Source organism: Pseudopipra pipra, chromosome 2, assembly GCF_036250125.1.
Source record: "Pseudopipra pipra isolate bDixPip1 chromosome 2, bDixPip1.hap1, whole genome shotgun sequence".
Taxonomy (NCBI): Eukaryota; Metazoa; Chordata; class Aves; order Passeriformes; family Pipridae; genus Pseudopipra; species Pseudopipra pipra.
Genome location: NC_087550.1, coordinates 30,913,071 through 30,940,979, shown reverse-complemented (window position 1 = coordinate 30,940,979; position 27,909 = coordinate 30,913,071). Strand labels below are relative to the sequence as shown.

The following is a 27,909-nucleotide window of genomic DNA, read 5'->3' as shown; positions in this document are numbered from 1 at the left end:
TGTGTTTAGTGGTCTCTCACTGGTTTCTGGTTGTACTTCTGAATGCACTTTGCAGGTGACTGCAAGGTCTTTTATGCATAGCCATTTCTCTTTTGAACAGGGGACAACTTCAGCCACAGTAGCTCTCATTTCCTAGTCACACAGAATCACAAAATCAACTAGGCTGGAAAAGATCTCTGAGATCATCAAGTCCAACCTTTGACCTAACACCACCTCGTCTACTAGACCATGGCACTAAGTGCCACATGCAGTCTCTTCTTAAATACCTCCAGGACAGTGAATTCACTCTCCAGGCAGCCCATTCCAATGTCTGATCACTCTCTCTGTAAAGAATTTCTTCCTAATGTCTAACCTAAACCTTCTCTGGCACAGCTTAACACTGTGCCCTCTTGTCCTACTGCTGGTTACCTGGGAGAAAAGACCAACCCCCACCTTGCTACACTCTCCTTTCAGGTAGTTGTAGAGAGTGATTAGGTCTCCCCTGAGCCCCCTTTCCTCCAGGCTAAACAGCCTCAGCTCCGTCAGCCTCTCCTCATAGGTCTTGTACTCCAGTTCCTTCACCAGCCTCATAGCCCTTCCTTGGACTTGCTCCAGCACCTGAATATCCTTCCTGAGCTGAGGGGCCCAGAACTGGACACAGTACTTGAGGTGTGTCCTCACCAGAGCTGAGTACAGAGGAAGAATCACTTCCCTGGTCCTGCTGCCACACTGTTCCTGATCCAGGCCAGGATGCCATTGGCCTTCTTGGCCACCTGGGCACACTGCTGGTTCATGTTCAGCTTCCTGTCAATCCAAACTCCCAGGTCCCTTTCTGCCTGGCTGCTCTCCAGCCGCTCTGTGCCCAGCCTGTAGTGCTGCATGGGGTTGTTGTGGCCAAAGTGCAGCACCTGGCACTTGGTCTTGTTAAACATCATACCATTGGCTTCAGCACATTTATCTTGCCTGCACAGGTTTATTGCCTTTGTGGGGTGCTTTGGCCCTTTGCAGGCTTCAGAGGAGCAGCTGGGTGAAGTATCTCTGTCTGTTGGGGACTGGGAGAGCAGGGAAAAGGTCTCTGGCAGAGAAGAAAGGACAGGGCAGGAGAAGAGGGGCAGAGGGATGCTGTGCCAGCAGAAGGGAGAGCCCAAAGCAGAGGGCAAGTTACAACCTTTCAGTCTCTTGATACTGAAAAGTCTTACTGCCATAGTGATACTGCTTGGACAACAGAGCCAATGGGGGTTCAGGGGATGCCAGACAGAAAGGTGTTTTGCTCTTCTTTGGCCAGAGCCAGGGAGAGCTTTTTGGAAGAGCCAGGGGTTGGTGGAGGGGGTTGTGGACAGGAGGTTGTGTTTGTCTCTCCCTCTTTCCCCAGCCTCCTCTGCAATGAAGGGTCCCTTCCCAACAACCCCTGGAGTTGGAAAGGGGACTTGTTTGGAAAGACTAAGGCAGGAGTTCATTAACTTCTAATTATCATGATGTTATAAGTACTTTGATGTTCTGCGTAAATGATGTTCTGATGTTGCCCAGTGAAGCTGTGGCTGCCTCATCCCTGGAAGAGTTTGAGACCAGGTTGGATGGAGCTTTGAGCAACCTGGTCTAGTGGAAGGTGTCCCTGTCCATGGCAGGAAAGTTAGAACTAGACGATCGTTAAGGTCCTTTCCAATCCAAACCATTTTGTGATTCTATGATGAAACTGAAAACACCTTTTCTGTGCTTCTGGGATAGAATCCAGGGTGAATTATTTAAGCATTCAGAAGATCAAGGCCAGATGATGTTTGATACATGAGAGAAACTGGATGCTGCATGTATTGAGTAGCCTGTGCTATGGGTAAACAGGTCTGTCCTGGAGAGACTGTGGGTTCACCACATCCTGTTATGGCTACCATGTACTAAAACCCATGGGAAGTGCAAGGGAAATCCCAAATAGCAGGTGACTGTCTGGGGAGGAAGAAACATGGACTACAAGGAAACACTAGAAAAGCTGGGATTGTTCAGGCTAGAGAAGGTTTAAGGAGAGGCATCGACATGTGAATACATGAAATATGTAACAGAGCAAAAGTTTAAGCCGTTTGCTATATCCAACATAAACAGGACATGAAATAACATCCTTAGATTGTACTACAAGAGACCAGATATTGGGAAAAAACCCCTCAGCTTTTAATAGAGAAGCTAGTTAGGACTAGTTTAGCCTGTCTTGAGGGATGGTGGGATCTCCATCACTGGCAATTTTATAAGGGATATACTAATACCTAGATTTAATACCTGACATGCTGCTGCAGCCAGACAGATGATGTGGGCAAGGATCTCCATAATCTCTTCCTGTCAAACCCTGTGTGCTCATAGATAAATATTGATGTGTGAGCCTTGTACCCACACCCAGGAATGTGAGTAACAAACCTCATGGCCCTCTGACAGCAAAACTAATGGTTTGGTCCAGTGTTCTGAGTTCCTATTGCTGAAGAAAAAGAGCTGAGTGAGAGTGGATGCTGTGTTTCGATGATAGGGGAACTCATGTTTTTAGGGATCCTTATAGGAGGTTACAAATACTGCAACCCCATGGCATGTGACAACCTTCTGGTAAGAGCTCTGAAGGTTCAAATATATTCAGAAGATGTGGCTGTTGTAACTTGGTAGTTGCTGGTTTTATGCCAGGTTCACTTTAGGCCAGCTGATGAAACCAGCTGGATCAGCTGTCACCTGCATCACTCACAGGTGGCATGATGCCCATACCCCCCCAGCTGTGCTCTGGGAATTCAAGAGCAGGATCACCATCTTGCTACATGAGATCAATTTTTTACGAAGTGATGATCTATTGGTGCCAGGATCTGGTACTGCTGAGTTTCTAGGGATGGCTTGACCCCATCATATCCAAGAGTGTGTGATTCCCCCTGACTGTCCTGGATGGGCAGACACATTTATCTGAGGAAGGCATTCAGGACATGGCACACTTAACACTGCTTAATTAGTAGTGGTCCAAACTGAAACACCTTTTTGTTTCATTTTTATCCTGTCTCCTTGCACTCCAGCTACCAATAGGCATTTGGAAGGCGTACCAGGGGTGCATTGTTTCTGTTTTAACTTGCGTTCCGTGTCTCTGATTTATTCATGCCTTCTGCAAATGGTTCAGTTTTTTAGATATGTCATTCTGCAAGGACTTGTCCACTGATTTCTGCAGAGACACACTGGGATCTGAGTTATTTGCAAACACTTTATGTGTGCATTTCATCCATGTGTATAGTGCAGCATACTGTTCATTCTTCTTATTATTACATCAGAAAAATCACAGAAATTTGGAGTCGTAAGCTGGGACTTTGCAGCAGATGTGCCTGGATTTGAACATGGTTGGTATGGACTCAAGGATGTGATGGCACTTATTAATGCAACAGAAAAACATCTCTGACTGACTTTGTACTCTAAAGAACTGTATAATGGAGCTTCTTTGTGTGTCCACACAAGACTTTTTTTCTAAATCTTTCCTTGTAGTTTTGATAGTGCCCTGCTGGGCGAAACACTCTTCCCTGGCACTGTGTGCTATTTGCTTCACTGTAACTGCATTGGTTGCTATTTACCACCAAGTTCTTTGTTTAAAATTATGATTATGAGTAGATCTCCCACATGTATATCTTTACAACTAGTCTTTCTATCCTTGAATACCTGTGCCAGGTATAAATAAAGTGAAATAAATAAAGTTATTTCAGCTACGAAATAATTTTTTCTTAAGGGATCAGTCTCTGCAGTGTTGCAGTTTTGCCAGGATAAGAGAACTGTGTACCCGAGGGGATTTTAGTGCCTTTTCTATATGAGGTAGTTAAATTGATGGCATGTTTCAAACAGGTCATAGTGATGTTGAATAATTCCCATGGCTAAGCCTAGGCTCAGGTTCATCTGACATAATTTTAAAGTCTGCATGGAGTGCTTAAATTAATGAATTCATTTCCCAGAGTTCCCTGTATAGCCAAAAGGAGGCAGAGGTTTCCTCAGGGGTGATTCAGAGCATGTAGGTTATAACCAGGAGCACCACTGACTACTGAGGGGATTTGCAATGTCTGTCCTTCTCTGTTAGGCACCTCAGTTTGGTATATAAAATTAGGTGGGTGTCCTCAGCATTGTTTCCTGCTGGTCTCAGCATCCTCTTGGGAAAACTTCCTCCCTGTTTTCTGATATGGAAAGGTTACCCAACAGGAAAGGGGGGCTACAGTCTCCCTGTAAAACTTGTGGTCTTGTTTCAGGAGGAAGATGAGATAGCACCTCAGATGGAGGCCAGTTCTACCAGCTTCAAAAAGCTTAAGTTTGGGAAGCTGAAGGTGGTACGTCGGCGCTTGCTGCAGAGGTATGAGCACCAGCCCTTCATCTCTTGCCTGGCTGGGTTCTACAGCTGCCGGTGGAAGCGGTACCAGCGCCAAAGGACCGAGCCCGGGAAGTGTTGCTGCAAGATGGTAAATTAGCTCATAACCAGTACAGACATGGATTTCTGTAAAGGGCCAAGGCAGTCCAAGCAGACAAGGGTTGATGTCATGCAGTCCCAGCCCAACATCATTTGGAGCCCACTGAGATCTGTCAGGCTGTTAGATTTTGTACTAAGTACTTCATGAACTTCTGTGTTTCCGTGGCAAGCTTGTTTTATATGTGCCACCATGCAGCTACCAAATGTGTGGTGGCAGGGAAGGACTTTGCACCAAACCCTCCTGTCTAGTGAAACATCTCAGAGCCTTGGAATCAATTTAGAGAAGTAACATTTGGGGTGAGTGTGCAGTAAGAATTGCAAAGACAACTGCTGCACAGTACAATTAAAATCCTGTTCATTTGGGAATTTATGAGTTTTCCCTGAAAACAAGTGCCTCTGAGTACACTTTTGAGGACATTCCCCTGGTCACAAGGGACAGGGAGGGAATTCCTCTCTATATTTACTTCAGTTAGAATTCTAACACCAACCCGCATATTTCAGGGACAGCCTAAAAGTACCTGCCATTTGCTCTGATTGCTTTGGGGTAGCCAAGGCTCTGACCACTTGTCCTTCCTCTCCCTCTCCAGCGGGAATGCCTGTTTTTCCCATTGCTCATTGGAGCTTTCTGCTTATCTCTGATCTTTCTGTACACGTGGGGTGAAGGGAAAAATGACTACAACAACTTTGACTGGTAAGTACCTCTTTTCCTCCTCTCCTACCCCTTGGGCAGGTCACCAGGATGGCTGGGAAGGGATGAGCACCCTCCCCAGCATCTGTGCTGCAACAGGGCACTTTAGCCATGAAGCAAAGATCTGGCATTTTAAACTCTTGATTACAGCATCCAAATTGAATGTCCAGAGACTTCAGAGGTGCTGAGGCTCTGCCTTTTGCTTGGCTACAATTTTTAGGTGTAAGTGTGAATTTGGAAGAAAGGGGAGAATCATCATCCCAAAAATTGTGAGTGAAAGAGACTAAATGACTCTTTCCTTTCCTTCTCTGAGTCCCTTTCTCCCCCGCCCCCTCATTCCACCTGAAGAAATGTAATGGCTGGAATTTGAGGCATTGCACCAGCTAGCTTGCTGGAAGAGAATTCCATGTTCCCAGACTCAAAATTAAGAAATAATCATCAGAGATTTATGCATGTCCTTTCCTTCTGTATTACGTAGGCAACAGTTATGCAAATCTGGCCTCTAAAACTAAATTAAAGCTGCTCAAATATTATGGGAAGGAAAGGTGTAATAAGGTGTACTAGTCTGGTGGTTAATGCAATCAGGGATTTTGGGAAGGAGGCTCTGAATCACTTTTGCATGTTATGTGGTAGGTTATCCCTCCCTCTTTCTTTGTTTCATTGCTTTGAAAATTTCAGAATTTCAAGGAATAGGGCTGTCAGTCTCCTCCAGTCCATATGCTAACCACAAACGTTATTACAATATTTTATTCCTTTCTAGGTATAACTATGGGAATCTGGGCTTCTGGTTTCTCTGGTCTCTTGTCATCCTTATAGTGGCTTCAATCTTGTTCACATACATCTCACTGTTACTGGTAAGTAGTGCTTGTTGTAAGCTCACCTTGACTTGTAGTCCTAAAAAGTAAACAGACCAAAGCTCAGTCTAGCCCACCATATGATCCTGAGACAGTGGATGCCTGGGGAAGATTTGGTACACAATGATTGTTTATGGTACTTTCTCCCCATATCCACCTGCAGATGACCAGTTTTAGCTCAGGGGTCTCTGAGCCAGATATAGTTTCTGAGACTTCTTTTGATGATTTGCCTTTGATAAATGTGTCCAATCTCTCCTTGAACACAAGGAAAACTGAGCCAGCAGCGGATGGATTTAGATTTAGGGGAAGCTAAAAATTGTTGCTTTGGCAGCAGGGAAGTATGGGGCTCTGAGTCATGTAGCAGTGGTGATATGTCATCACAGCTGAGTTATTCTTCTAATCCTGGGAAAAAGGGTTCTTTAGAGGAAAAAGAATGTTATCACTGAACCTGCCTTGACTCACTCTGCTTTGCTGGAGGGTTTTCTCCAGGTAGAGACTACAGACATGGTCACAAAAATGCTGCTGAAGTTTATGCTGAAAGAGGTTCCTGAAATCTTCACTTTTCCAAATCCTATTAAATTTTCTCTTCAGTTCTAATCTGCTGTCTGCTTTGTTTACAAAACATATCAAACCCAAACTTTCCTTAAAATTTCTACCTACTCATTCCTTTCGTTTGTCCTTTCCCTCATAAGGAATCTCCCAAATAAAGACAGATCTGCACCTGTGTTTCTACCTTCTGCATCCAGAGCTTTAGGGTAAGAAATCACTTTAACTCCAGACATTGGAGTCCACATTCAGTCTCATGCCTGCTCCAACTTTCATTTTGAAATGCCAGGTGCTGAGAGTGAGGTTATGGCTTTGTCTCACCTCTGTGACCAAGACAACCACCTTTTATCATCCATTCCCGCTGTTCTTACCCATTCCCTGATGTGTCATCATATAGTCAGTCTGTAAATTGCTCATGACAGGGAATGTCTTTTGGCTTTGTCCATGCAGTGCCTAACACAAATGGTTTCTGGTGTTCTTTGTCCCTACTGATGTACAAGTAAATAGTGGTTTTATTCTAGTGCTAGCAATAACCCCCCCAAAGTGATAAATAGGACAGCTGCTTGGCCATGCCCACAGCAATCAATAACATCACAAAAGATGTGGACTAACTGAGCTCTGAGTAGGATAAACAAGAACAATTCCTTACAAGGATATTGTAACACTCTGGTGGCTCTAGGGCTCAGGGATTATTATTTAGGAAAGCGTACCTGCTTTTCCAGTGGCCATGGAATAGTGTGGGTGGTTTGATGGTTACAATGCTACTTAGGGCAACTCAGAGCTTTGCCAGAGATGATCATGTCACAGAGATGCATCTGAGATTGTGCCTCAGCAGGTTGTGGATCTGGAGTCAACCTCTGGATCATACCAACCCCCCATAGCACATACTAGAAACTGGCTTCACATGATTTCCTGGGCTTGAGTAGCCTGAAGACCCCTGGGGCTGGTGTGTCAGCCTGGTCATGTTCTGTCTGGATCCAAACAATGGCCAATGTCTGAGCAGTGGACTTTCTTAGAGGAGTTTCATGTCTTTGTCAGGGTCAATGTGATGACCGCAAACTGTCAGGGCAGGTGATTGGCAAAGTAAAGTCAGAAAGGAAGATGGAAGTTATGAAGTGAAACTAGTGTCAGTGCTGGTCTCACTCTTTATTTTGTCGATACATCCTCCTTCTCTTCTCAAGCCTCTCAGTTCTGTCTAATGAGGCTAACAACATTTGCCTTCCTCAGAAGGGTGAGCATGGATAAACCTGAAAGAATACAAATAGTCTGGATGGTATCAGACAACAGGAGAAACACTTGAAGATATTCCTCTGCTCTGAGGACAGCCTCTGCAGTGAAGTTCCATTTTCTCCTTGATTTCGCGAAGTGACCCAGCCAAAGCTGTTTGGTGTTTCTAAGGGCACTTGCCCTGATCGATTGCATCACCGTGCCACCGTGTCTTATGTGGCAAGACTGCTGCATACATCTATGTTAAGTGGTGGTATTGGGAGGCATGAGGCTGTTCCTTGAATAGGATTAGGTCTTGAAGGAAAGGGAAGCGAGGAAAGTTATCGCTGCCATAATTTATGCTCCCACTATCTCAAAGCATGAAGGGTATTGTAGCAGCTGTGGCTGGACAATGCTCGTTGCAGCAGGGCTCTTTCAGAGAAGGACTCTACCAGGAATCCACCCCTCCACCACTGTTTGCAGAGCTTTTCCCTTCACTGAAGGCTTTGATGGACCACCCAGCAAAACACTGGGAGCCTCACAGGCTAGTAAGTGTAACTCAGCCCTTCCACTTCTAAATAAATCTGTCAGTGTGGGCACTATACGATAGCTGGATTGCTCTAATATGTTTCAAATAACTGATAGCCAAATAGGTTGCTACCACAATGAATTATATTCCAGGTTCTGGTTGAACAGTGTTGGATGGAGACTATCCCCACACTTGTTGCAGGAGGGACTGGAGACCTTCACCTAGGCAATATTTTCTTGTGGTGTTTTGCATGAGCAGCCTGTCATATCTGAAAACTGAGCACCCTGATGCCTTTGTTGGAGCAGAAAGATTTTATAGCAACCAGTGCCTGGTCTGGTTTTGTTTGTAAACACCATACCCTTTTTCTTAATGATGGCACCCAACTGCAGCCTGGATACCTGCTTCCATGACCTTATTGTGAACCTCTAAGCATATACGCTTCTGACCACCAGCCACAAGTGGCTGAAGAAAATGCTGCACAAACTAGCACTAGCTGTCTGTGCAGAGATGGTCTCCATCCACATGCATCGTCATTTTTTCAGACAATCGATTTTAATTAATTCAATTGTTCATTCACTCCCCAAGACAATTTTCTCATCCCCATTAGGGCTAAAAGGTTAAGCTGAGGGGTCTAATTACAGAACCGTTCATGCTCAGCGGAGAAGAGAAATCTTTTCAGACTTTCAAACACCAACAGATAGCATTTTCCTCTTTGCAGTTCAACCACGTTTGTTCTAAGGGTGGTGGGGAGGTGACTTGTGAATGTACAAAGTATAGGAGCTCAGATGTGTTGTGGCCTCTCCATTCATAGACTGAGAGAACTCAAATTGATACTGAAATCCAGAAAGTGACTTCAAACTTCCATCCCTCAGAGACTAAGGTACCAGACAAGTTCTGAGTTGCTGTATTTTTGCCAAAAAGGGAATGTAAGGTCCTGAATCCAGCTTTTGTGAACGTCTGAGTGAGCAGCTGTTTCAGGTGAGGCGAGTGTTTAAGTGCCTGCCTCCATTCGTCAGCAAGGTTCATCACTGAGAGAGTGGAACAGGCTCCCCAGGGAAGTGGTCTCAGCACCAAGCCAGACAGAGTGCCCTGAGTTCAAGAAGTGTCTGGACAATGCTCTCAGGCACATGATGTGATTCTTGGTGTGATCCTATACGGAGGCAGAATATGGACTTCGATGATCTTTGTGGTCCCTTCCAACTCAGAATATTCTTTTTGGCTTTTTACTGTACGCAAGGACCAGGTCTTTGTGTAACATTACTTGCAGAAAAGTAACAAAGGGTCTTTTTTCTTTATTTTTTCCCCCCTGAAATGGCTTATTTAAATAGGGCTAACTTAAGATCTCTAGCAGTATTTCAGTTCTCTCCGAACTGCTCCCACTGTTACTCGTCATATACTGGGTATAGGATTCCATTAAAGGAACTCAGTGTGTCGGGAATCACTTAAAGGCTGATCTGTACTCATTGCTGAGTTTATCATAGAATCATAAAATGGTCTGGGTTGGAAGGGACCTTCAAGATTATCTAGTTCCCACCCCCCTATCATGAGCAGGAACACCTTCCATTAGACCAGGTTGCTCAAAGCCCCATCCAGCCTGGACTTATATCTTCCTTCAAATCAGCATGATCCTGGAAAGAGAGTGTGTTTGTAGATGGGTGGGAAACAACTTACATTCCTTTGCAGTTACATTTCTGGAGAGAAGATCCTCTTCCCCTAAGTCTGTACATCCTGTTTTCATACAATCCCACTATCCTAAGGTCTGGAGTGAGTTGCATCATAAATGATCCTCCTCGGTGGAGCACTGATGTCTACTAACTGATAGTTTTCTTTAAGCCCTGGTATCTGGTGATACTGATCCCCAAATTATCCTTTACAGTGGTCAGGAAGCTCGCCCCAGGCATTCAGACTCCTGAACATAGACCTGTGCATTTTCACAGTAGCAAAGTGCTTCTCCTGGTGAAATTCATGTCCAAGTACATTGGTTGCTTAGGTCTGGAACAATGTGAAGGAACTCCATCAAAGCCATGGGCTGACTTACCTCATCCTTGGCATCTTGGTGTTCAGGGTATCTTGGGTTGTCCCCTGTCTTGGCTGGGGTTTGCACTATGCGTTACAGGAACCCTCCCCAAGGGCTCCAACTTCCCATCAGAGGGAAGGATCATGCCAACCACCAAAAACTGGAGTAATTTAATCTCCAAGATAATTTTCTCGGATCTGAGGTGTGCCTGTCTCTTGCATTCCCTCTGGTTACTGGGGGAGCATTGCCTCATTTGCTGTCTGCTCTGTATTTTTGTGCTGCTTTGGAGGCATTTCTTATTCCCTGACCTCTCTCTCATGGTTGATATACCTGTAATCACAACCAATGCACAGAAAATAATCAGGGTTAGTGCTGTATTGGTTTATACAATAGCTGTTGACCCTGGACATCATTCCTCTTTCGTAGTCTGTACTCACAAAGAAAAATCATTGAAAGTGAGTACCCCAAATTGTCCAATTATTTGTTAGCCATGAAAAAGTCTTTGATGCTGCAGGGCAGCCTTGACATGTGCTTAGCCATTTCAGAAGCATTTTTACTGTAGCAATAAACATTTCTCTGCATGCACCTGTCCTGCAAACAGCTTTGACATTGTGCAGGAAGACCTAGTGTAAAATAACTTCCCAATGCAAAAATAACTCCAGAAGTACCTCACTGAACACACGTCATCATCTTCCCCCAGGATGCATACAATTTCTTCTTGATTTCCCAGGTCCTCGCGATGTGTTTGCTTGCAGAAGGTCAGCAGCTGTACCTGCACTGGAGTCACAAGGTGGGGAGAGTCAGGGCTTTCTGGTAACTCTAATCTGCACTTTAAATTAATTAAGTCTGTGGTATTTCTTTGCATGAAAAACCTCTTATACTATGGAAGAGAAGGAAGAGGTTAATCTTATGAGGATTTAGATGTCCAGAAGAATGATATCTCCACCTGAGCTGATCACTCAAATTCCTTTTTCACTCAGTGGAGGGAAATGAATCCTCTGAGGATGCAATTCATCCAGCTGGTCATAGGCATCTAAATTAAGATGGGATGAATCACACTCAAAGAACCTTTTTTCCCCACTGACTCTAAAAGGTGCCTGCAGTGACTCATTCAGGTGAAGATGTCTATATTTGAATCATCTACATATGGTAACATGAAGTCAAAAGTGAAGTTTCCAGGAGAAGCACAGCATGATTTTCTGTAGCAGGCCCCAGCAACAGTGAAAAAAGTGTCTGCTCTCTATGCAGAAGAGAAATACAGCTTTTCCGAGGCATCCTGGTGCCTCATGCCTTTTGGTCTTTGGATGGTTCCCTGGAAGTGTTCAAGGCCAGGCTGGATGGGGCCTAAGCAATCTGATCTAGTGGGTGGCATCCCTGCCATGGTTGGAGCTAGATGATCTTTAAGGTCCCTTCCAACCCAAACAGTAGAATTCTCTAATTCTCTAATTCTATTCTATGGTTTGGGAAATGCCACCTGGAGTTTTGAAGGCACAAAAATAAATCCTCAGAGATTTATTCCTGTAAACTTACATGTTGGAATCATCATCCTTAAGCAATTCTTGGGGCTATGTAAGGCATTTAAGAAATGCTTCTCTATCCATGCAGTCTAGGATAGAATGTAATGTGATTGCAAATCCTGCAGTGGAAAGGAATAGCTGAATGTGTGGATACTGATCCTGTATTTCTTTATGTAAGTAACAGAAGCTGAGGGATCTTTACTATTGAAAACAGGATTCCAGAAGAACGAGAAAGATGTAGAATAATTTGTAAAAAAAAAAAAAAAAAGAATGAGAGGCATTCTTGGATGCAAGAGATTAGGGATAGACTATTAAGGTGTTGATCCATAGAAGGTCCTCTGAAGAATGGTAGGGCCTTGGTACCTTGGTATAATTTCTGCTTGCCCATAGTTGTCAGCAGATAGATGATGTACCAAGAAGGGCCTCCCATTGCCACTGTGCTGGTACCAAACCAAAGAAGAAGCTGAAGACTAGAATAAGATACCTCCTCACCTTTTTGACTGAAAAGTGAACTCTCATCTCTTAATTATGGGAATGTTTACTGTTGCTGAAGCCTGTTGCAGAGCAGCTCATAGCTTAAGGAATTTTTTTTACTGTCCCTTTTGGATGTAATTTGTCACTTCTGACTTAGAAGTGATGAATTCCACCTGCAGGTTAGGGATTTAATGTAAGCTGGTCACCTAGGCTTCATCCATATCAACTGAGAGAGGCATATTCCATCATACTGCAAGCAGGAATGGATCACCTCTGGAAATTCCTCTTTATCCAATGATTATAGAGGGAGTCCTGAGGGTTGGCTTAGTTAGGTAACCAACTATTGAGATCAGTCTTGCCATACAGAAAAAACAATGATAGCATTGTTGGTCTAGTTTTAGTCCCATTGAATCTCTCTGAACTGGGGAAGTCAATCTCATGCATCCTAAACAATTTACCAAACTGCTTAAATTAGCCTGTGACTCAGATGGATGGCACACCCTGTGCAGAAATGCTGAAGCTGATTTATGACTCCTTTGTGTCCCCAGATTGGTACGTTTCTTGTTATGGGCTTCTCTATCGCATGCCTCTTTGCATTAGCTGTACTCTGGGGAGATCACTGGAAAACTGTCCGCCTGTCATTCCAGGTAAGAGGAGTTGGGAGGTCTGTTTGAAAGAATAATGTGTGAATAGAAATATTTTGTGAAAATTGATAGAAGATATTCTGTAGGAGATATTCTGGTGGGTGTTTTTCACATGGGTTTTCCTGTCAGGGTATGTGGTTCTGAGTAAACTTTTATTATGACTTAACATTTCCTACTGGGAGAAAGGAAACCAAGACCTGAGGCTGAGTTTCAAGCTATGTGTCTCAGTTTGGGAAGTTATAGCCTTTTGTTGTTTGTTTTCTGTTTGTTTTGTTGTTGTTGTTGGTTTTTATTTATTTGTTTGTTTGTTTTTTGGTTTCTGTATTTTTGTTTGGTTTTTTGTTTTGTTTTTGTTTTTTTATTGTTGTTGTTTTTGGTTTTGGTTGTTTTGTTTTGGTCGTTTGTTTGTGGGAGGGGTTGTTTGTTTGTTTTTTGCTTTGTTTTGTTTTGTTTTGGGTTTTCCCCCCCCTATTTCAGCTGTTCAGGGCAGGTAAATCAGACCCCTTTGGCTGGTAGGGTTGCTGGAGCAAGAGCTTTTTCCCTCATCAGGTTCTGCCACTACAGCAGATTTAGCATTAGCACAATTTCAGTCTTTTGTGACTCAGAAGAGCTTCATCTCCTGGGGCAGGACAGCACTGAGCTTTTAGGGAGCAGGTGGAGAGTGCTGGTGTCAGGTGGGACAACATGCTGGATGCAGGAGGTCAGAGTGCTTGGTTGATGCCTCCGCAACTCCCACCAGATCTGAAGATGGAGGCAAGAGCTGCCCAGTGCTGTTCAGTATCTGAGCATTCAGGTCCCCACTTGTATTCAGAAGGAAGAAGTACATAGCCTTTGACTATACAGCTGCTTTGCAGAATCCAAACCACTCTACAATTCTACGATTCCATGTTATTTGGGTCTGTTACCTCTCCCTGTGGGGCTTAGTGCTTGTGAAGGCTGGAAGAGCTATGCAAATGGACTGGAAGAGGAACCAAAGATGTGATGTTTGTAGGGTGTGGTTAATTGCACATTCCTGCTCTATAGAGTTTGCTAACCATTGGTCTACGCAGTGGCAAAGGTCATGAGAAACCATCAGCTTCTCCTCCCGCTGACAGACACCGGGGGATGTGGATGAGGAGGAGACATAAGAGCCTTTGGGTTCCTCACAAATGCTGTTTATTTCAGGTGTCCATGCCCTTTGAGATGGCCTCCAACTGCTGTTCCCAAAGGACATGAAACTCTTGTAGATGCTGTGTCATATCCATTAGCCCTGCAAATCTATCTCACGTATTCCGGACATCTCAGATGGCACCTCTGTTTGTGCAATTGAATCCTGCTTCTGGTTCAGAGCTATTGGTATCAAGTGTCTGAGGCAGACAGTATCACATGCAATAACATGTCTCAATGACTGATGCTTTTTTCCAACCTTTCCAGCTTAGAGAATCAGCATCAGGACTAAGCAAGAGGAAAGACTTGCATCTAGATAGTTTTTTTCCCTAGCACATACCTTAATAGCTTTCAGTTCTAGCTGGAACTTTCACTACAGGGATCTGATGAGCATGAGAAAATGAGGGACTGGTTTCTTGCTCAGATATGCCTAGTTTTATGAAAAGTGTCATACCAACAACCATTCAGTCTGTACAAAAACTATTTCTGCTTGGTTTCCAACTCTATTTATGCATTCATGATAACCACAGAAGTGATCCTTAGCTTATGATCTTCTTGTTTTATCTTTAGAGGTAAAGAAATCAAATCTAGTGACTATATAATATATCTGCTTCTCTTATGGTACAATAGTTAGTTTCATATGAATGTAAATACCACAGTTTATCACTCAAGTTTGTTGACATCAGTTTAACAATTTAACTGCAGTGTGGTGTGGAGATAACTATTACCTGGATGAGATTTGATTGGACTAGTTTAGATTGGGTTAAACTGGAAGATGTTCACAGATTATGGCACAACAGTAATGGCAATCATGTCCTCATGGATGGGGATAGTTGTGTCCCCTTCAGCTGTCTTAGAAGAAAGGAAAGCAGTAAGAAGCATTCCTCAGCCTAAGGAGCACTCCCCTCTGGCCTGGCCAGGGCCAGAGTCTCTCCTCCAAATTCTGAGTATTTGGTGGATCCAACACAGGTGTGAGAGAGTGGTTGAACTGCTGGTATCTGCAGCAGGAGCCCATCCAGGTGTAGGGCTGTAACTGTGCTGGGGTTTGTTTCCACGTGTCTCCACAGTTCATCCTTTGACTAAAATGCTTTTCTCTCCTTGCCAGATCACAGCTCCCTATCTCCACATAGGGGCCATCGCCATCATGGTCCTCCTGTCCTGGCCCGTGGCTCTTCATGCCATCAGAGCAGATAAGAAAGGTAGAGCAGCTCTGCTTCCTGCTCCCTGTATGACAACAGATGTATATCAGCATGGGAAAAGAGGTGTTCAGGAGCCCTTTCCTCCCACACCTGCTCTCCATCTGGAGGAGACTTTTAAATTCTGCATATTCCAGGGAAATGAGCAGGGCGGGGGCTTGGGCTGTGCACTGTCCTGTTTCTGTCCCAGTGCGTTAATGGTTTGCATACCCCCTTGCACAGTTTTGCCCTATACCGAGGCAGTGACCTGTCTTTAGACAGAGGAGATTAGCAGAAGCAGCCATGTTCTGAGTGATGTGTGAAAATCTGTTTAGCCCTCTGCAGGAGAAAGCAGCCAGTGGCAGCTCTCTTGGCTGATTTTTGGTTGCTCTACACAGCTTAGCTGTGTCAGAAGGGATCTCCAGTCCAGTCAGTCAAACCAATTCAGATTAGCATATCTCAGGAGAAGCCAGCTGAGATAGGGGAAAGAGCTTTTTGATCAATTCCTAGTGTTATGGGAAGCTCCTGTCTACCTCTAGGAAGTATGACCATATGTTGTAAGGACAAAGCCAGATGCCAGAAACAACTGCAGAAAAGCCTGACTCTGGGACTGGCTGTTTTTCTCTGATCTTGTCTTTCCATATAGCCAAAACTGTCTACGTGATACCCATCTGCAGATGTTATTTGCAATAAAAATCACAGACATAATGGACTGGTGAAAGAATTTTTTCCAGTCCAGTATTTTTATTATTGAACTACAGCTGGGGACAATATGCAGGGATCCTAGACATTACGTAGCATCATGCCTGATGTACTCCTAGCTCAATCATCATCATAGTGCAAGGTCAGATTCCTTCAGAGCCACTGGCACAAGGTGCAGAGGGGTGGTGGTACCCATTCAAGAAAGACATGTTGGTGCATAGGTGCTTGTTTCTTGGAGGAATTGTTTTGGTTCCTGAAGTGAAGGGTCTCTGGGACTCTTGGGCAATGTGTTAACAGACTCCAGAGAAGACCATAGGTAATGAATTGGCGAGTTTCTGAGGTACAATATCCATGATCTTAGAGTCTGTAGGATTCTCCAGGTCACACACAGGAGGTCACTAACAACAATGTGAATAAACCAGGGAAGTATTTACCATAAGGAGATGTAACATAGTTGAAGAAGAAATGTTCCTCCTCTTCTTCAGCATGAATGAAACTTCAAAATGGTGCTTGTTCTTATCTGAGCAAGAAAAGAATTAGCGTCCTTCTGTTGAGTATTGTTTTTCTAGAGATGGAGGATATTTTATTGCACCACCTCTAAAGATAAAGAAATTAAGGCCATGTCTTGCTGTAAGGCATAGTGAGATGTAATTAAAGCATAAAACCTGTGGTCCTGACTTAGCCTGTGTCCTTGCTTTGACCAGTTTGTTTTCCTGGTTTGCATTGTTTGGAGAGAAAGTGAAAGCTAGGGGAAGAAGGGATGGAAAAAGGGATGGGACAAATAGCCATTTAGCTGCAGGGTTGTATTAAAAGTCAAGTTGCGAGGCACACTCATATGTTACCTTGTGTATTAACTCTAGCCTTCCTCCTTCAAATTCTTTCAGTTATTCAGGTGATAATTATTGGTCCATACCTGGCTATCCTTCTCTTTCTTTTCTTGATACCTCTGGGGATGTACTCTCCTTGCATCAGAGAGATGGGAACACTTGGACCAAAGCCAGCCCTCATTGGACACCGTGGAGCACCAATGGTAGGTCTGGAGAAGTTATTTTTTGTAATTTCTTCCTCCTGTGTCTTGATACCTTCGTCATCATCTTCTGTTGTTTGGGTTTTATTTCCCCCATGAAATCTGTGGAGGGTGGAAGGGGAGACATGTCTGGTTGGGACTGCATGCCAAAGGCATCACTCACTGCATGGGTTTGTTTACAAGAATAATGCTGTTCCTGAGGGACATGGCCAGGCTTGGTGGGGCCCTGAGCAACCTGGTTTAGTGGGAGGTGTCTCTGCCCATGATGGGGGTTGGAATGGGATGATATTCAAGGTCCCTTCCAACCCAAACCATTCTATGATTCTACGACAAGATGGGTTTGGCTAAAGTGAAGAAAACAAACAGTAGATTAACAATATAATGATGCTCCCTTAATAAAAAGCAGAGGTGTTACAAAAAGACAGAAAGTACTTACAGAGTCCTCCAGAGTGTGTTTGAAAATGATCCGCTCACGCACTTTTTTTTTTCAGCTAGCACCAGAAAACACTGAGATGTCATTTCAGAAGACAATTGAGCATGGTGGGGATGGTCTTGAGACAGATGTCACCATTAGGTGAGGGGAAAACATTGCATCTCACAGAACATGCTGCTTCTTCTAAGAGTTTTCTTTGGAGATAGGCAGCTCCAGGCAGTTAGGTTTTACTGATGGCTGAGACAGGGCCCTTCAGTTGGCATGTGATGGCAGGGCTGTAGGGCATGGTTGTTCTCAGGCAAGTCAATAAGCTGCAGCTATTGATTTAGCAATCATTATTTCTACAGTATGCTTTACATACTTGACAGAGTATAAAGACAAATCCCTACTCTAGTCTGACTTCCAGGTCACAGTGAGGGTTGTATCAGGTCTACAAACCAACAGAAAATTGTGTTCAGACTTGTGACAGCATTGTCCTAATTATTAGATCTTTGATTGCCTTTGTTTGGTGGACTCATTGTCATGAACTGCTAACACTCTGTGCATGATGAGCAGTTTCCAGATGCTGAATGGGAAAAACACTGACACTTAGATGCTGTACCTATCTAGATCTTTCTATAAGAGAAAATTTTGCATTTCCATCACTGTCTACTTAGATTTCAGTCCTCTGAAAACCATAGAAACACTTTGATGTCAGCAAAAAGAGATTTCAACCATGAGTCACTATCGATTTTTTGTGGGGGTTGGCTGCCACAAAGCCCAAAGGTCACCATCTCCATGTTGCTCCTAAGGAACTGAGGCACAGACAGGTCCCCTAGCAGTATTTAAGCTGGAAATAAACTGGTGTTTTGATCCTCAGCCTTCCTCCCCATCGCACCCTCTGCACTGAGGGAGGCCATACTGCTGCATTCACGGTGGCTCACATATTCTTCTGACCTGGAATGAGTCTGCTCATGCTGTGAACGAAGCTGCATCCCAGGTGACCTGAACTCTTGCTCTTCAACAGCTATGATGGGGTTCCTTTCCTCATGCATGACACCACCTTGAAGAGGACAACTAACATCAAAGAGGTCTACCCTAATGACACTGATCAAAATGCTGCGTTATTCTCCTGGGATACCCTGCAGAAGTTGAATGCTGGAACATGGTTCCTTAAGGTAAGTGTCATAAAGGGCTAGAAACATTCAAGGTCAGGTTGGATTGGGCTCTGAGCAGCCTGATCCAGTTGAAAACGTTGGACTGGATGAGCTCTAAAGGTCTTTTCCAATCCAAACGATTCTATGATTCTACGACTATCGCCAGCTGGATGTAGAAGAGACACCAGATGCCTATTACTTAACAGCATCAGTGTTAGAGGAGGGATTACTGTTTGAGCCAAAACTCAGAGAAGTCAGTAGAAATCCTTCAGTTTGGGTCTGTCTGCTTTTTCCAGTTGGCCTTTAGGCTTAGGAGACCTACAGCAATTGGCTGGTCGGTGTTCTGGTGTCACCTTATCATGGTAGCAGCAGAATTCATGGGCTGAGGGGAGAAGAAAAGAGCTACTTGTGCAATGTGCTGTGCATAATATTCAGAGCTAGCAAGGTGGGACAGAGAAGCACAGTAGAGCTATCTGTGAGCTATGCAATTCAGGTCCCAGAAGCAGTGTCCTCACAGCCTGGGTTGATTTCCTCCATTTCTTATGTAGAAGAGATAAGCAAAATAAAATATCCCCACCTGTTGAGGACCGATATCAAACCTTTTCCCTCTTAGAAATATGAGGTTTTTACATACAGCTGAATCCCAGAGCAAACTGCCTGATTGATTTCCTTTTTTTCTGGTATCTCTTTATTTCTAGGACAAACCATTTCCATTCATGGGCTCACTGTCAAAGGCAGATCAAAACCAGGCAATCAATCAGTCCATTTACAAGCTAAGTGATTTCTTGCACCTTGCAGACAGTCACAATAAACTTGTGATATTTGATCTCTACCGCCCTCCAGACAAACATCCTTACAGGAACTTGTGGATCAGCAGAACCCTGGAAGTCATTCTCAAGGAGTCAGGGATTAGACCCCATCTGGTAGGGTGACCTCACTCCATATCTCTTTTTCTTGGTCTCCAAATGGGGATTTTGGGGTCATACCCTGCATGATTTCACCTGCATAAAGTTGGCCCCTTGCATTTCTCTTGTTTTAAAAGGCATTATTTGGAGTATATTCCTGCTGTTAGCTCCTCATCAGGTACAAAATGGTTTAACTCTCCAGACAGCAAAAGGAAATATGGCAGTTTATATACCAGCTGATGCTGGTATATAGCTCCCAAACAGCACCCTTTCATAATTGTAATAATTGTCAGTCTACTCCCTGCTACCCATGCTTGTTTTATATATTGCATAAAAAGTTCTGGCTTAAATTAAAATACAGAATTTGAATTGGGAGCCTTTATTGCCTTCCTCCTTCTGGCAGTGAATGAATGCTAAACTCATGTGAATCGGGTTACACACCCTTTGATGTCCGGGGAGTTACGCTGATCTGTATCTGCTGAAGAATTCTTCTTCCATGCTGGAAGAATGAAAAAACAGAATATTTTCTGTTGCCTTTTCATAAACCAAAGCTGTCCTTTCATTCATTTCCAACACCGCATCTTTTGTTGGGCTGTGTGAAACGTACTCACTGATTACCAGTTGATAAGCAAGGAATACTGGATATTTATTTCTTGATGAAAATATCTTGCAAGTTTTAACCCTGCATCCAAATGTTCTTTGATCACTGGGAGAAACATGTCGTTTGATAGGCTGGGTTAAGCCCCTTAAGATGTTATCTTTACAGTAGGGAATATTAGGGGCATGAATTCTTCTGCTGAGAGTTCACTGGTTCCTCCTGTTGCCTGCAGGTCCTATGGCTGAATAACAACATGAGGTCCTTTGTTCAATCTGTTGCTCCTGGGTTTCAGCACACGATGGGCAGTAAGGCACCAGTTGAAGACCTCTTAAAGAACAACATTGTCAAACTCAATCTGGTCTACACTGATATGTCCGCTGAAGATATTCGGTAGGTTTCAGGCCCAACTACTGTCTTTGGACTGCAGCTGGACTATGTTTACCTCATGCATGGGGAAATGTCTCCCTCCAGTGACTGGTTCCAGAATCTATAGAATTTTGTGAAGCGGTCCTTTAGATCGAGTGGCCATCTCTGGTGTATTTTAGGGGTGACAGACTTCTACTGTTGACTAAGAGGTGGCATATGTAATTATTCCTCTTGCCCTCAATTCCATATTGACCAGGATCTGAGGATCAGATCTCTGATCAGGATCAGTCTCTTAATTTCTTGTCTTTCTGTTCAAGCCATCCTCAGTCCCGCCAACACTGAATCGTGGAGAATGAACACCTGTTCAATCTCCCATGGCTCTTCCACAAACATCAGTCAGTGTGAGTGCAGAATGCTGTGGTGAGAGACCATCACCCTCTTGTTGCTGGTGTTTTGGAGATGTCATTTCTTGTCTCCGTTAATACCAGTACTCTGTTGTATGTGACACACTGAAAATATCATTTCTACAATTGAAGGCTCTACATTCATTGCAGGAGTTTCCAAAATGTTTATCTCACATGGGAAAAAACCACCAGAAATCACCAGAAAACCCCCAGCTTTACCTGTCCAGCTCTCCTTTTCTAAATAGGACTTTTTTTCTCTTTCCAATGCACAGACCCATTGAAAAACAAGTTGGAATGAAAAAGAATCTTCATTACTCTAATCCTTTGGATCAGAGTAAAGTTCATGTTTTCTCAGTTATAATTGTCACAGGATGTGAAACCATAGAATCATGTAATGGTTTGGGTTGGAAGGGACCTTAATCATCTGGTTCCAACTCCCTTGCCATGAGCAGGGACACCTTCCACTAGACCAAGTTACTCAGAGCCCCATCCAGCCTGGCCTTGAACACCTCCGGGGATGGAGGTTTCCAGAACCTCTCTGGACAACCTGTTCCAGTGTTTCACCACCCTCACAGTCAAGAATTTCTTCCTAAAGTCTGATCTAAACCTCCTCTCCTTCAGCTTAAAGCCATTCTCCCTTGTCTTGTTACTCCATGCCCTTGCCAAAAGTCCCTTTCCAGCTCTCCTGTAGCCCCTTTAGGTACTAGAGGGCTGTTCTGAGGTCTCCTCAGAGCCTTCTCTTTTCCAGGCTGAAAGGCTGAAAAAAATCCTAGGTAGATCCATTTGGGTAAACCCTGGGTAGAGCCTAGCTAGATTTATGAATGCTGGTATTGATGATACGTTACTTTACCATTATAGTAAGAATGAACTTACATATTAAGTTTCAATAGCTTATAAGAACTTGAGAAATTATGAGTTCATGCAGCAAACATAACAAACTTGAGTGGCAGCTTCAAGGTGGTTTTGAACACACTATGGGGAGATTACAGAATAACAGAATCCTTTAGATTTAAAAGACCTCTAAGATCATCGAGGCCACCAATTATCCCAGCATTGCCAAACCCACCACTAAACCATGTCCCCAGCTGCAACATATACACATTTTTTTAAGTAATGATGATGATTTCACCACTTCCCTGGGCAGCCCATTAGAATGCTTGCTAACCCTTTCCACGAAGAAATTTTTCCTGATATCTAATCTAAACCTTCCCTGGTGAAGCTTGAGGCCATTTCCTGTATTGCTTGTTACTTAGAAGATGAGACCAACACCAACCTGGCTACAACCTCCTGTAAAAACACATCATTACATTGATTCATATGGCAGAAGGGTTAGAAAGTTTTGGCCTTTTGGGCATTTTATCTGCATTTGTTTACATTTGTTTACAGCAATTCAGCTATTTTGTATCAACCAATTGTTAATGATTAATTATTGGCTGGTTGGCTTTCCTTTATGTTCCTTATCTAGGTCCTAAAGTAAGCATTTCCTATAGAAAATTACAACGATTTCCCATCATCTTCTTGAATCTCCTTGAGTAAGCCCGAAAGAAGTAGTAACCTCCTTGCTTAACGAAGGTTGTCGCCTTCTGGTCTTTTAAAGGAAATACGCCGAGGCAAACATCACGACCAACCTCTATGTGGTCAATGAGCCATGGCTTTTCTCCCTGGCATGGTGCTCGGGGGCACACTCTGTGACCACCAATGCTGTCCACTTGCTGAAGAATCTGAGCCAGCCACTCTTCCTCATGGTAAGTGAAACTCTTCTCTGTCCTGGGAGTGGGAAGTAGGGTTGGGATGTTCATGGCTACCTTTGGAGACTGTGGGCCAGCTGATACACGGATAAAGCATCCTTTAAGGACCCTTTGCATGAGAAAGACCTGAGTTGAAACCTGGCTTAACTGGAACCTCTGATCCACTACAAGTATTACTATACCTTTTTCTTCTGGCTCTGGTAGAAGCACCCTACTTGTTAGGATTTGCACCTTAGGCCTTGAGAAAAGGGAAGAAGTGATATTGAGACTTGTGCAGGGAGAAGGGAAGGGCCTTTGAGGGCACAAATGCATGAGCATTTCCATTTCTAAGCTTTTGAAGCACCTTCTTGATGTCAGAAGTTTCTCATTTCCCAGGGCTTCCCAATGCCCTTCTCAAACTTGGTCTTGTTCCACAAGTCCAAGGAAAACAACCATAGAATTAATCCTTCTTTGCTGGGAGGAATTTTCACATAATTTTTATATTTGTTATTTTGCCTTGGGCAACCTGAAGGACTAGGAAGCCCCTGGGCCAGTGGTCTCACCAGAGTCCCTGCAGCCTAAGGACTTTGAACAACTGGCTTCGCACTCCTGAAGTAGATTTTACAATGCTCCCATCCAGAGAACTGCACCGTTTCAGTCCACTCTAAGGTTGAGTGGAGGTCCAGTCCAAGGATGAATCTTCAGATGCTCTTAGACTTAGAGCAGGAGCCACCCCAGATCCTCTGTGGAGTTCAGGAAAGGGCAGTTTTGCCAGAGAAATTGAGATGTCACCAGTTGATGTTACTGTTGGGGGGAAACAGAGAGACGTACAGGGCCTGCCTGTACAAACAAGAGGTCCCTGTTATATTCACTGTGATATAGTACCATCTTCTTGGCCACACAATAGATCTGCTTTTATGAAGAATGATGATTTGGCACCAACATCCAGTGGTGAGTGGCCACTTCAAAATGCCACAAAATGCTTTGATCACCCAAGAGGTGTTACTGCACATGCAAACCAATCAGCTGAATGGCCATATTTGAGCAGCAGAAAAAGCTTGAATAACTTTCTTTTGCATATCTTATGGTCCTTGGTGCTGGAACACAACCTCTGTTGTTTTCTTCCAGACTCCACAGCAGTACAACATCATGTGGATCCTGACAGATCTGACCTCTCTGCTCCTCATCTCACTCATCTTTGCTCTGCACTGGTAAGTACTGACCATCCTAAACTGATCTTTTGCTCTAGGTGGAGGTAAGGAGCGATGCTTTCAGGTGACCTGAAGAGTTAAAACTACTCTTGAGAACATTAGCTTTCCCTTCTGGAAATGGGAGAAAGCCCTGAAGGTCCCTCCAAACCTCTCTGCTTCTCCTGCTTGCTCTCATTTTCCCTTTCCATTTTGGTATCTCAGGCATTGTTCACCCTCAGGATTCAGTGGAGAAGTGGTGGATTTGTGGTAGCAACATGAACCAGTTATCAAAGCTGATGGACTGAAAAAGGAGCTGATTATTATTACTAGTTAGACAATATTTCATTGGACTGATTTGCAAGGAAAGCTCTCTCTGTTAATATTTGAGTGCTCCATGTCTCTCTGTCTGCATATGCCAGAGCCCCTGAGGAAGTCCATCCTCCCAGATGAAAATATCTGTGTCACGCACACCTCATTTTGTTTCCTTCCACTCTGTCAAAAATATCAGGAAGTCTGGGGTTCATGGAACAGGCTCACTCCAGCAGGTCATGTTGTCCTGCTGGATGTTCTGCTCTGCCACAGTTGTACAAGAAATGTGCCTATGCTCTCATCCCAGTAGTGCCCAAGGAAAGCAGGATGTGCTGGGCTCAGCTCTTCAGCTAGCTGGCTGTGGGTGGGTGGAAGGATCAGAGCAGACAGTCCAGGTGAGCCTTTTTTGCAGGGTGCTGGCAGCACAACTGTGCTCCAGGTGACAGCAAGCAAAAGGTTTGGGAAGCTCCTGCGTGAGCCATCTGGATTGCTGTTAACTGTGACTTGCTTTGACACAGGAAAATGTTGGAGTGCTAATATTGCTCTGGATGATGAAGAAATGAATTAGTAGCTGTTTCACAAAGTGATGAACTAGCAGCTCTACAGGCATGTTTGTTGGGCATCCAGGCTTTTCCCTTCCCAAGGCAAAGTGGCTCCCTCCCTTCCTTCCTCTCTTACACTGCTCTGTTCTCCTCAGGTCTTGCTTTAGCAGCTTTCACCTTGTTTTCAAGGCTGCACGTTGGCTTACAATCACCCCTGTAAAACATCAACACCACTATTAGACCTTCCCATGCCTGTCTCCTCCAGGCTTGTGTTCATGTTATGTGTGCATTTCCCAGGCCCCGTGGATGCTTCTGGTCCAACCAACAAGGCTTGCTAGCCTTGCAGCAAGGGCATTCCCAACCCTGCTGGGACAGAAGGGCCATCAGCAGTGCCTCAGTGCCCTGCATGGTCTCCTTTGTCAAGTTTATGAACACACCAAAATCATGACTTTTAAATTTCCCTGGCTGTTTAACAGCCAATGGCTGCAAACATTTCTGGGGCTTTTGAGCTCTTAAATCTTGCTGAGAAAACAGAGTTTAGTCACAAAGTTGCCTTCAAAATGTTGTTGCACACATGAAGTGTGGATGCTTAGACATCAGTCGTGCACTGGGGCCTTTCTCGGTAAGGACATGAGAAAATCCCAAAATACCTGCACTCACAGAGTAGGAAAATGGTGTCCACCACAGCAGGGATCTGTGAGGAAAACCACAGTGAGCAGCGGCCTGACCCAGGTGCTTTTCCCCATGCAGGTGGCGAGAGCGGAATTTCTTGTGCTGTGCCCAGGAGAGTAACCCAGTGCTAGAGAGCGGCACCTACAACAAGTTCAGGACAGGTGAGCAGGGCAAGGAAAGCAGTTGCATCCTGCACAGGGTGGTCTCTGTGGGGGCACTGGCATCCTGGTGGTTGGGTTGGTGATAGGTGTCCATACTATGATGAAGGATGCATTCTGGGTTATCTCAGCCTCAGATGTAGGTGGCAGGATTCCATGTTCAAATCCCTGAGCAGCTCAATGCAACTGGTCCTGCTTCAAGCAGTGGTTGGGGCATACACCTCCAGATGTCCCCACCAATACTCATTGCTCTGTGCAGCTGTGAAAAGAGACCCTGGAGGCACTGAGCATTCCTGGTTCTGCAAGGCAGGGTGGGATTGGCTGAGGACTCTCCAATGCACCATGTTTCTGCACTCATGGAGCTATCATCCAGGCAAAATGACCCAACCTGGGCTGCACGCATTTTCAGCCAGGTTCTATTTGCTCACGATGGCTGTCAAAGCAAATGCAGTTGTATTGGTAGCTCATTGTGTTCCTTTTTCCAGAGCTCAGTGACATGCCTGCCGTCCTGGCCTGACGTGGCAGAGAGGAGACGTGGACCTGACATCCTAATGAGACTGGGTAGACCAGCTGTGGGGGGCTCAGATCTACCTGATGAGGAGGAACCATTTGCCTTCGTGCCTCTGCTGGAGATGAGCACCAGCCTGCCTCTCCTACAGCTTTTCTCAGATTCCTGTGCCTGGCAGGGATCCCTGGGGTGTAGGAGAGCACAGATGGAGCTGCAGCCATGAAGAAACTGTGCGCCATGGTGAGATGCAGCAACTACATGGGAGCCACTATTTACCCCTGAGACCACTGGCGTCCCATAGGGCAATCATTCCTGCCATGTGTAAGCCTTCGTTTCCACAGCTGTGTTTAACACATGCTGCAAACATCTGAGCATCCTGCAGTTCTCCTCATTCACAGCTGCTCAGGTTTCTCCTATCAGATCGGCCTCTTCTCCACACACTACCTCCCTCCCTCTCTCCCTCCTTGCAGGTCTCCTCCTCCCCCAAGAGCACACTCGCCCCACCACGATGGTCAGGTGCTGCTGCCTGGGTCAATAGGATCTGTACCTTTGTGTAATGCAGGCAGGGGCAGCTTTGGTTTTCCTTTTCCTCACTCTGGCCCTGCCATAGACCCTAACAAGGATAGTCCCTTCCCCTTGGCTGTGGGTGAGGGCATAACTTTCCCATGGGGGCTGAAGGACTTCTTGGTGCCTTGGCCAGGTAGCTACTGAGACTATGACACACCACTTTTGTTCAGAAAGATTGAGCTGCGTGTGAACTGGTCCCACCAAGTGTCCTGTTTGATTTTCCTTTGGGAAGGCCTGTATACCTGTACAACACCCCAGGATTTATTTGGATTTTCATTTCTCCTAGGGGCTGCTGCCACACAGTGGGGAGGGGGGTCCATGCCCTGCTCTGTAAGGGGGATGTAAGCATCTCTCAGGTTTAAGCCATAACTTTCTACTTGAACAGATAATAAGGATACATTTTTTGTAAATTGCAAGTGCTGTTTTAAATACATTTTAGCTCTCCTGTCCTGTTCTGTTCTTATTTTGGCAAACTGGGAAAGAAAATAGTAGTCTTTACTGGATTCAGGCTATAGACAATTTCTCACACATGAGCCTTTTGTTAAATAAAGTTATCACAAGCGAATTGTGACAGGGAAGCATTAGGTTTCAGAGTTATCTGTGCTGAGAAGCACTCAAACCTTTCCAAGTTGCAATTTTGGAGTATTTTGGAGTATTTTGGAGGCTAGAAAAGCAAAAAAGAAGCATCCGCCTTTGGAAAAGGGATAAAGGGCTGATGGGTTATTGTAGAGCAGCTACAGATCTATGAAGCATGGAGAAAGGATGGTGTTAAATCCCATTCCCCATGCCCTGCATGCATAGCTGGTTCATAACTTTTTGTGGATACCACTTATGTGGAGGTATGTCAGCAGCAAAAACAGGAGGGGGGGAGTGTGGGTTGATTGTGGTGTGCATCGTGGGTTCCTCAGCCTGTCCCTTGGTGTTCAAGTGAGGGACTTGGCTGTGGTCCCTCAACTGCTGCTTTTAATATGTATTGGGAAAAGCCACCTCAATGCACTTTGATCCATGTATCCAGATGCTGCTTGGCCATTATGCAGTGGTAATTCCCTGTACTCACCTTCCTCATCCTCACCAGCCTTGCCCAGGCAGAGCCTGGCCTATTAGACCTGATCTCCTTTAATGCCTTGCACTGTCATAGCTCCTATTTTTGTTGCTTCACAGCTAGCAGGGTCTGGCAACCTTGTTAGGCACGTGGCTGGTAGTCTGACTCCCACACACAAACTTTTCACCCATCACTTCCTACATCCAGTGATTCAGGTCAAAACTAGATGGAAGATCCACCGTTTTCACAGATGGTAAGCAATGGAGACTCCCCAGGATTCAGTGGTTTTTACCCCAAAATAAAAGATTTCAACGAGTTTCCAGTCCAGGCACACTGATGGTTTGCTCCTTGATATGTTCACCAGGAGTTCCACTTAGCAAAGAAAAGTCTTGTCCACAAGAAGA

The 27,909-nt window shown here is 44.6% G+C and overlaps 1 protein-coding gene across 4 annotated transcripts in view; it reads left to right on the top strand.

The window, feature by feature from the left end:
• The window catches only part of GDPD4 (glycerophosphodiester phosphodiesterase domain containing 4), a 38,725-nt gene extending 11,816 nt beyond the window's left edge, over positions 1–26,909 (top strand). For 2 of the 4 annotated variants that reach the window (XM_064644846.1, XM_064644845.1), the window contains exons 2-16: positions 4,209–4,415; positions 5,011–5,114; positions 5,872–5,965; positions 10,994–11,053; positions 12,803–12,901; positions 15,150–15,243; positions 16,806–16,951; positions 17,440–17,522; positions 18,388–18,538; positions 19,216–19,440; positions 20,253–20,410; positions 22,388–22,535; positions 23,646–23,728; positions 25,309–25,391; positions 25,874–26,909. In XM_064644846.1, coding sequence (XP_064500916.1) covers positions 4,233–4,415; positions 5,011–5,114; positions 5,872–5,965; positions 10,994–11,053; positions 12,803–12,901; positions 15,150–15,243; positions 16,806–16,951; positions 17,440–17,522; positions 18,388–18,538; positions 19,216–19,440; positions 20,253–20,410; positions 22,388–22,535; positions 23,646–23,728; positions 25,309–25,391; positions 25,874–25,905 — 1,743 coding nt within the window. In that variant the 5' untranslated portion in view covers positions 4,209–4,232 and the 3' untranslated portion in view covers positions 25,906–26,909. The other 2 variants (XM_064644847.1, XM_064644848.1) reach the window with 2 other exon arrangements.
• The last annotated feature ends 1,000 nt before the right edge of the window (positions 26,910–27,909 follow it).